Consider the following 9,101-nt stretch of genomic DNA (forward strand, 5'->3'; position numbering starts at 1 on the left):
AAGAGCCTCAAATTTGTTTAAAATTATAATATTCTTTTAACACATATGTAAATTCAATCACAATTTCCATAAAAATGACTTCAGCTTAATTAGTTTGACGGTTAGGTCTTATCATCTGGGACTTGGATTTTAATGGTCAATAAACATTAAAGAAAAGTCTTGCTCGGAGTGACGGTGAGAGGCACGGAGGGGAACTAAGTGTGTCAAGCCCCCGGATGAAGGTCGACCTACTGACCATGGACTTGACTCCTATCAACATCAGTACACTTTCTGCACTCAGCCATGAACCGTCTGCTCCTCTTCTTCGCCTCCTTGGCCACCCCTATGATCGCAACGTCAATCTCTTCTGGTAGGCGATTTTTACAAACTTGTTAAAGATTAATTAGTAAATTTTAATTACATAAATTATTGTTAAAACCTGACGTTTGGGAAGAGTTCAAAGGTTCATGCTTGTCGTTTTGGTTTCGACTTTTTCGACTATAAAGAAAATTAGCTTTAATATTTTGTCGTGCAAATCGAACAACGGCTACTACATATTTCTAACATGTACATAATAATATATATATATATTCTGACACTCAAGCCCTGCACCCGGAGGATGTTAAGAGTATCCTGACTTGGGCTGGATATAAGGGATTAAGGAGCGAATTCTAGAGGTCATAGTAGTTTATGGAGACATGGCGGGTTCTAAATATAGGAAAGTGTAAAAGAGGCTTTGGCAGTATTGTTAAAATGGATCGAAAACTTAGTGTGGTACTTCTGGAAGCGATATCGGATCACCTCAGTCAAAAGTAATGTCGAAGCCATTCCGTATCGTAAAGTAAGTGACTGGTAAGGAGTTTTGACAAATTCTCCGAGGACTTTTGATCGGAAGGAGCAATAAATATGGAAAGGCTTGACGGAACCCACCCGTTCTAGTCTGTGTGTCGAAAATTGTATTAGTAATGTCTTGTTTGGAGTTGAGCTTTGACGGTTAAAAAAAAGATCTCTGTCCTAAAAGTCATGGTAATTGTCCAAGTCTTTTATCCTAGGCAGTCTGCTGTCTAGGTATCGTTACAAGTATCTGACTCAAGTGGAAGTTGGTAGCTCTTTGTCGATGTACAGTGGAGGACTGTTTTTTCAATGTGAAAAACATTGGACCGGGTTTGACAAGGTCAATGTTTTGGATACCACCAAGAAGTGCCAATACGAGGTATCGAAGTTATCGTCCTGTAAGTGTACAGGAAAGTTAGTATAAATAATATAAAGTGTCGGACGTAAAATGCTCCCTTGTGGGACGCCGGCTTGTATCCGTCTGATATTTGAGTACTCGTTGGCTTAATCGTTTCCAGGTCTGGAGAGGCAAGGGGAAGAAGTCCAGGGATCACGGCCGAGCGAATTCGACCTGTCGAGACCGTGTACATGCCACGGAGTAAAGTGCGAATGTTGTGTTGACTTCAATATGACCTATGTCGATTTAGGAGGACCAGGTAAAAAAAATCACTTTCCCTTCTTCACTAATGTCTTTTGATCAAATGTACAAACGCTTACTTCGACGAAAACTTGCGGCCCTGGTTAAACCTGCACTGCGAAATTTAAAATTGTCGTTTTGACAGGATGTATAACAATGAAATATCTATCCAAGGAAGAAGGGTTATTCCTCAACGTTTCTTATGGAGATAGTCAACTTCTTGGTGAACAGATAAAAGGTAATATCTTAATCATGGTTTACTATGTTAAAACAATCAAGGTTATACGTTTTTTTGTCCTAGGACCGAACACGAGTGTCACCTGTATGAACGTCCTGCTAGATTTAGCACAAATGTGCGCCAGAATAAGCAATATCGCCATGACCGAGGACGGGATGAGAGCATGCGCCGACTTAGAGCCCACTCTTCTCGGCGATCCTCAGGACACCTACCACCTTGGGTGTTTCCAGATGAACCCAGAGGGGATGCAAATGATCAATTCGACGACGTAAGCACTAACAAGAAATTTTACCTACAGTTTTTCTCATAATTTGGTCGTTACTAATAGTTTTGGTTTGGCAATATATGCGAGGCATGTTCATCACCCGTAGACAACAGGGAGTCTAGTTTTGCTTAGTTTAAATTACAGGCAGTATTACTTTTCTAATTTCACTCATTTCTATAACGTTTAGAGATATTTTGTTGATGTCTCCGAGGTGATGAACGTCTTAGATTGTCTCCGATTATCCTGGTCTACACGACATAGGTCCTCGCTGCTTCAATCAGCCAGTTTTGAAATTTCTTATGACGTTGGAATACTAGGAAAGTTTTGTACTCCCCAAGCACTGCAGCTTTTTAGTTATTGTACTTTTCCCAGTTGCTTCAGTTCAATCGATCTATCCTTCTTTCTAGGTTATTACTGCAATTCTTTTCCCCAGGTGTTCTAGGTACCCTAGGTCTCTCCACATTCCATTGAGCGTTCGCATAGTGACAGTTTCTTCCTCATCGTCATCTAAAAATACCTGTCTCTCTGAATTTTACCCTGTCCTGTAGTAATGTGTTGGTTTTTGGTAGTTTCTTAGCTTCTCCTTGAATAAATGTTTCTAATGGAGGTTTAGTAGTGTTGTCCCCATGCATAGCCCAATTTTTGCGTAGCTGGTTTTTGTTGAGCTTCGGCACACCAGATAAATGAGCCGTAGGTTACCTCAAGTTTTATTACTATGGTACCAATATTTTTGGTTTTAGTCCACAAGATTCTATGGGTTTTCTTGATGTTGATATCTTACTTTTAGTCATGATTGTAAGGTTATTGGGTTAAGGTTACATCACTATTGTAAGGTTATTTAACCTCATTGTTGAAGTTGCAACATTTCATTGTGGTCACATGGGTCTTTTTCTATGTATCTTTTCCTGGTATATGTAATTAGTGAACCATGTTCAGTGCTCTTTGGGTGCATTTTGTTAATGTGGCGAATTTTCCCTTTTCAGTCAATGTGCTTAGCTTTTTTCCGTAAAATTAACCCTTTTAAACGTTAAATAACCCTTTTTAAATTCAAATCGACATTTTTTAAATTATAAATTAACACTTTTTCAACTGCAATTTAACATTTTTTAATTTCATGTTAATGTTTTTTAATTTCAAAGTAATCCATTCTCTAACGCCTTAAAACATGAGATGGTACGAAATATAGCCATGTAAAATAAAATTCCTGTATATTTCAGATTTTTTAAAAATATAAAATAATTGGGCTCTTAGAACACCATTTGAAAATTAATACAATTAAAATTAAAAATTATATAAAATTAAAGATAAAAATAAATGACTCTTCTTTAAGTTTGTAATTAAATTTTGCTTTAAAAAACAGATTACTTTTTGACTAAGATTTTTACAAAAAAATGGGTTGATTAAAAATGGAAAAGGGCTAATTTGAAGTTAAAACGGGGTTAAATTGACGGAAAAAGGAGTAATTTGAAATTAAAAAGGATTAATTATTGCGTTATTTACTTAATTATTTTACTTTACATGCTTACATTTCATACCATGTCGTAAGTCTTAAAAGGATTTAAAAAAAAGTTTATTTTTAAATTTAAAAAATTAATTTGAAAGTGAAAATGGTTGATTTATTTGAAATGAAAATGGTTACATTGAAGTTAAAAAGAGTAAAATTGACAAAAAAAGGGTTAATTGAAAATTAAAAAATGTTAATTTGAAATTAAGCTAATGGAAAAAATGTTAATTTGAAGTTAAAAAGTGTTTAAATTGACGGAAAAAGGATTAATTTGAAATTAAAATGGATTAATTATTGCCTTATTTATTTAATTATTTTACTTTACATGCTTATATTTCATACCATGTCGTAAGTCGCAAAAGGTTTTTAAAAAAAGTTTATTTTTAAATTTAAAAAATTAATTTGAAATGAAAATGGTTGATTTAAAATTTAAAAATGGTTAATTTGAAATTAAAAATGGGTTAAATTGACAGAAAAAAAGCGTTAATTTGAAATTAAAAAGGATTAATTATTGCGTTATTTATTTAATTATTTTACTTTACATGATTATATTTCATACCATGTCGTAAGTCTTTCAATGCTTTAAAGAAAAGCTTAATTTGAAATTAAAAAGAGTTAATTTGAAATTAAAAATGGTTAATTTGAAATTTAATAAAGGTTAATTTGAAGATGAAAATGGTTAATTTGAAGTTAAAAAGAGTTAAATTGACGAAAACAGGGTTCAGTGCAAATTAAAAAAAGGTTAATTTGAAGAAAGGGGTTAAATCGACGGAAAAGGGTTATATTAATGGAAAAAAACTAAAGGTCATCCATAACCGTTCCACAGGAGAGGCGAAAGCGATTACTTGTGACATCCTCCTTGTCACAACTTAACTTTTTCGTGGAACATGGAGGCCTGCACGTTCTCCTTTTTAGTTTTTGTCCAACTGTAGTATGTTACATCAGTTACTCGCTGGGATTCATTGGTACAAAATGAGTGTTACCATGTGCACCGTCAACATTCGAGAAAGTTCCTAATGCTGTTTCTTGATTGTTAGTTAATTTTCTGTTTCTGTAGCTTTGTGATGAACTGCTGACTCAGGATTTTCTTTCTAGTGTACTTTACCTTAAGTGACTTTCAACTAGCCTTTCGTTTTGGGTAAAAAGTATGACTTGCTCTGGGTTTTGAAATAAAGACCCTTTTACTGTTTTCTGAGGGCTTACAAGTCACCGCGCAGTTTAGGCTGACCAGGATGGCACGAGATGATCGTTAAAACTTTCACTTTACCCAAACCAACCGGACATTTTTTTGATAATTCCTTGCTCTCGTTCATTTCGATTTCGTCGTTGTCGTTCTGTCGTTTCAGCGTTCCTGTTCCTTACAAAGAAAAACCGCTGGAAGGTATCGGACTGAAACCGGACAATACTGAAGAATCCCTGATTGCCGCTGTCAACGAATCCGCAGAAGAAGGGATCGCTTGGTTTACTAGTTTCTTAGGTTTGAATTTCGGCAAAGCACAAGCCAACGAGACGAAAGACACTGTAACGGACTCATGAGGACACCGTCAGCAAAACCTACATGATCTTCATATTTTTTTTTTAAATATTCAACTTAAACTTAAAATACACTATTTATTATACCAAACAATGCGCCAATTTTTATAAAACGAACCCATATTTTAAACAATTCCTGCATTTGGAAGGAAGCATCACTTTTATTCTGGTACGAATGAAGGCACAATCTTCGAGATGTGCTGTATTTTATTTTGTCACCAAAAGTTGACCCATTTTTAATAAAGTTATGCATTAAGAGAGAACTTTTGTAGCACTTACCGTTACACAGTGAGTCACTTTCTCTTGAACTAAGGAAAACTCGAATGAATTTAAATTACCCTTTTCTGATTTGAACGTCTTCAATATACATAGTTATAGTTAATAGCTATAAATACAGCTTTTTTTCCATTTAATTATTCCTTCTCAGGGCTAAGGCCGATTAAAACTGAAGTAACTGCCGACGGCAACTTAGAAACAATATTGCAATTTCATTGTAGGCTCAGATCTTTATTCTAGCTCATTAAAATAATGTGAGTGATATGTAGTTAATGTGTTAATAAATATTCACAAGTTAATGAAACTTAACGTCAGTCGCCGCCGAGAAATAGACTGTTGTGAAATAGCTTTCAGCAATTCAAATTATCCAAGAATATGCGTGCGGATGGAGATTCCGTTTAATTGTCAAATTGGTTATTAGATATCGGTAATAACATCATTAAAAAAAACTTGAAATATACCAGGCATTTTTTCGTTTTGTTTACGAGGGTTCGCAACAGCAGAGATGCCTGCCCCTCGGGGTGCCGGTGTTTTTGAAAAAAAAGCCCATTTGTAAGTATGTCGGGTTCGAATGCAGGGCCGCTGGATTCGAACTCGGGACCTTTACCTTACATTGATGAGCGCCGTGTCAACGCCTAAACCGTTGCGGCCACCGACGCCCCTTCCCGGCAATGTTATACGATAAATTCACTAGTTCGTGGTCGGCTTGACCAATTAATATATTACAATTAATTAAGGTTTTCAGTTGAGATAAAAAAGTCAATGGCACGAGCGGGATTCGAACCCACGATCTTCGGCTTGAAAAATGGCAAAAAGGAGGGAAAATTCAAAAGGTGTGGTTGAGATGGGAAGTTAATGGCCCAGTGGATCGAGGTCACGATAGCTCAAGTGGTAGAGCAGCGGCGTATCAAGCCGAAGATCGTAGGTTCGAATCCCGCTCGTGCCATTGACTTTTTTATCTCAACTTAAAACCTTAATTAATTGTAAGTTATACGATAATTTAATTGAAGAGTTTTATCCGTTAAATTTATCCGAGGAAGAAGTGAGTAATAGAGCTGTAATGACAGGTAGAAATGATGAAGTGAAAAAAATTAATCATCTTATAGTGAATCGACTACCAAAGGAAATTGTTAAGTGTGTTTCCACAGATCGTGCAGAGTCACTAGCTGGTGACAAAGTCGACAATGAAAACGTAAGTTTACAGTATCATTTTGAATATTTACAACCAATAACACCTTCGGGTTTGCCTCGTCAGAACTACACTTAAAAGCAGTATGTATAGTTATGCTATTGAGAAATTTATACATAGAAGATGGATTGTGTAACTGGACCAGTTTGATAGTAGGAAAATCGATAGGACGGTACTACACTGCGAAATATGAATAGGGAATAAAAAAGCAGATATTGTGCACATCCCTCGAAGTAAACTGCTCAAAAATGAATAGGGATATTTGTAATTTATACTAATTCTATTAATTTTAATTAAATTAACCTATACATTATTTCTATTTAGATAAAACAAACCAAAAACAAACAAATGTTAATTCTCATTTTTAATAACGGATTTCCTTAAGAATAGTAAATGTGGGGGACGTCGGGGACCGCACCGGTTTAGGCGTTCACACCGCGTTCATCACTGTAAGGTAAAGGTCCAGGGTTTGAATCCAGCGGCCCTGCATTCCAACCCGATATACTTACAAATGGGCTTTAACCATGGAAAGACATCATCTTGAACCAGAGGTTCTTAATATTATTGTGAGAATGAGTCATCGAGGTCACCGGGACGTGGATATCGCAGAGGCAGCCGTCGTTTCATACTGAGAGTTGTGTCTGGGGCTTTAGCCCGATTCTGAGGTACTGGAAGTGCCAATAGAAAGCCTGGTAGTGGATCTCAGCTCATTACGACAGTAAGGGAGGACAGAAATGTTGTCCTTGCTTCAAGGCGGAACCCTTTCTATAGTACCCTCCAGATCCTTAATGAAGTACAAGATGTTTTGGCAAGGCCTTTTTCAACACAAACGATTACGAAGTTGGCCTAACATCGTATGCCCCATTGACACGACCTGTAGCTACTCTACACCCACCACCAGCTACTCTGGAGAATATGGTGCAGCGAGCGACTAGAAGAGAAAACCAATTGGAATGTTTACTGGTGAGTCACGTTTCTGTCTGTATAACATAGCAAATAGCAGACGCCGAAGAGTCCACCGAGAAAAGGGGATGCGTACAATGCCCCAGTTAAGTATTATAATAATAATAATAAGTAATAAGTATTATATACATTTAAAAAAACCTTTATCTAAAAAATATTTTATTATAATTCATACATAGACAGTTTAAAAAAAATGTAATATCTAGTTTTTCAAAGACTTTATTAGTTTATCGTTATAAAGTTACGATTCGTAATCGTTTGTGGGAAGTTGGCCTCACATCGTATGCCCTTTTGAGACGACCTGCAGCAACAGCCCGCACCAGCGACTCAGGAGAATATGAACACCAATTGGAATTTATTATGTTTACTGATGAGTCGCTTTCTGTCTGTATAGTGATAGTGCGTCGAAGAGTGTACTGAGGACGGGGATGGGTATTGTAATGAGTTCATGCTCCCTTCAGTGCAGTTGGGAGGAGGCGGTGTAATGGTCTGGGCTGGGATTTACACTGGAGGACGAACTGGACTCCGTATTGTTGAAGACAACCTTACCGCAGTCCGTTATGTCCAAGAAATTATTAAGGAATACATCCCTCAAACTAGGGATCTTATTGGTTGGGATTTCTGGATGGCAATGCCAGAGTTCTTCGTCAATGTTCAGAAAACCTGGGAATTTCCCATCTGGCCCTTTCCCCGCTGTCTCCAGACCTCAATCCCATTGAGCACACGTGGGATGCGTTGCAGAGAAAGCTTTTCGATCACCAACCGCAGCCAGCAGACCTGCAACAACTGAGCGCTGCATCGCAACATCTGTGGAGTGAAATTCCTTATGAAATTAGTGGTCACCTTATTAACAGAATGCCTAACAGGTGCACAGAGGTTTTAGCTAACAGAGGACATTATACCTGGTATTAATAGTTTAAAAAAAATACTGTGTCCAATAAAGAAAATTATAGAGTTAAAACCTTTTATTTTGTTATTTTTCAAAATTCCTTAATTATATTTTCCTTCAGTAAAAACTGTACTAAATTTAACAGTAAAACAGTAAAATTTGTACTAAATTTTAATGCAGTTTATAATAAAAATACAAAATTGGCAGTATCCTTATTCATTTTAGAGCAGTTTATTCAAACATACGAGGAGATATCGAAATGCCTTTGTTTTGAAGCGGGTGCAATTTCCAGTCCGTCTGGCATTTTCTATGACAAGGACAAAGTTTTGGTAAAATAAGTCCACTTCACGGCAGCTAGCTCCTGCTTGCTTTTTCGAAAGGGGATGAGTGGGCAACGAAAAAAATGGAGCAGCGATGTCGCGAGCTACGGCGAAGTATATTTTCAAATAAATCTCCCATTATAAGTAAATGGGTTTTTTCGGTCAAATTGATTTCAAATTAATGCTTTTTAATTTCAAATGAACAGGTTTTTCAACTTCAAATCAAACCTTTGATGGTATGAAATGTAAGCACATAAACTAAAATTCCTGCCTTTGCAAAAAAATTAAATATAAAATAATTGGGCTTTTAAAAGGTGATATTTAAATTAGTTACATTTAAAATTAAAAAATATATAAAATTAAATTTAAAAATAAATTGTTATTCTTTTAATTTGAAAACTTTTTTTATTGTAAAACAATGTGGTTCTAATAACCTCAATTTCTCTCTTTACAAGGAAACTCTTTTATTGTTAT

The 9,101-nt window shown here is 36.1% G+C and overlaps 1 protein-coding gene across 1 annotated transcript; it reads left to right on the forward strand.

Moving 5' to 3' along the window:
• The first annotated feature begins 242 nt into the window (after window positions 1–242).
• LOC106671305 lies at window positions 243–5,076 on the forward strand. Its single transcript, XM_014402197.2, has 5 exons — window positions 243–349; window positions 1,332–1,469; window positions 1,596–1,688; window positions 1,752–1,956; window positions 4,804–5,076. The coding sequence occupies exons 1-5, from the start codon at window positions 283–285 to the stop codon at window positions 4,991–4,993; spliced, it is 693 nt and encodes a 230-aa protein (XP_014257683.1). The 5' UTR covers window positions 243–282; the 3' UTR covers window positions 4,994–5,076.
• Window positions 5,077–9,101: the final 4,025 nt, after the last annotated feature.

Source organism: Cimex lectularius, unplaced genomic scaffold, assembly GCF_000648675.2.
Source record: "Cimex lectularius strain Harlan isolate CLEC.00 unplaced genomic scaffold, Clec_2.1 scaffold284, whole genome shotgun sequence".
NCBI lineage: Eukaryota > Metazoa > Arthropoda > Insecta > Hemiptera > Cimicidae > Cimex > Cimex lectularius.

What these genes read in the sequence shown, in the direction of transcription:
- LOC106671305 (XM_014402197.2), top strand. Translation starts at nt 283, where the DNA reads ATGAACCGTCTGCTCCTCTTCTTCGCCTCCTTGGCCACCCCTATGATC. An exon ending in TCTTGGTGAACAGATAAAAG is followed by an intron (nt 1,689 to 1,751) that starts GTAATATCTTAA and finishes TTTTTGTCCTAG; the next exon opens with GACCGAACACGAGTGTCACC. An exon ending in CAAATGATCAATTCGACGAC is followed by an intron (nt 1,957 to 4,803) that starts GTAAGCACTAAC and finishes CTGTCGTTTCAG; the next exon opens with CGTTCCTGTTCCTTACAAAG.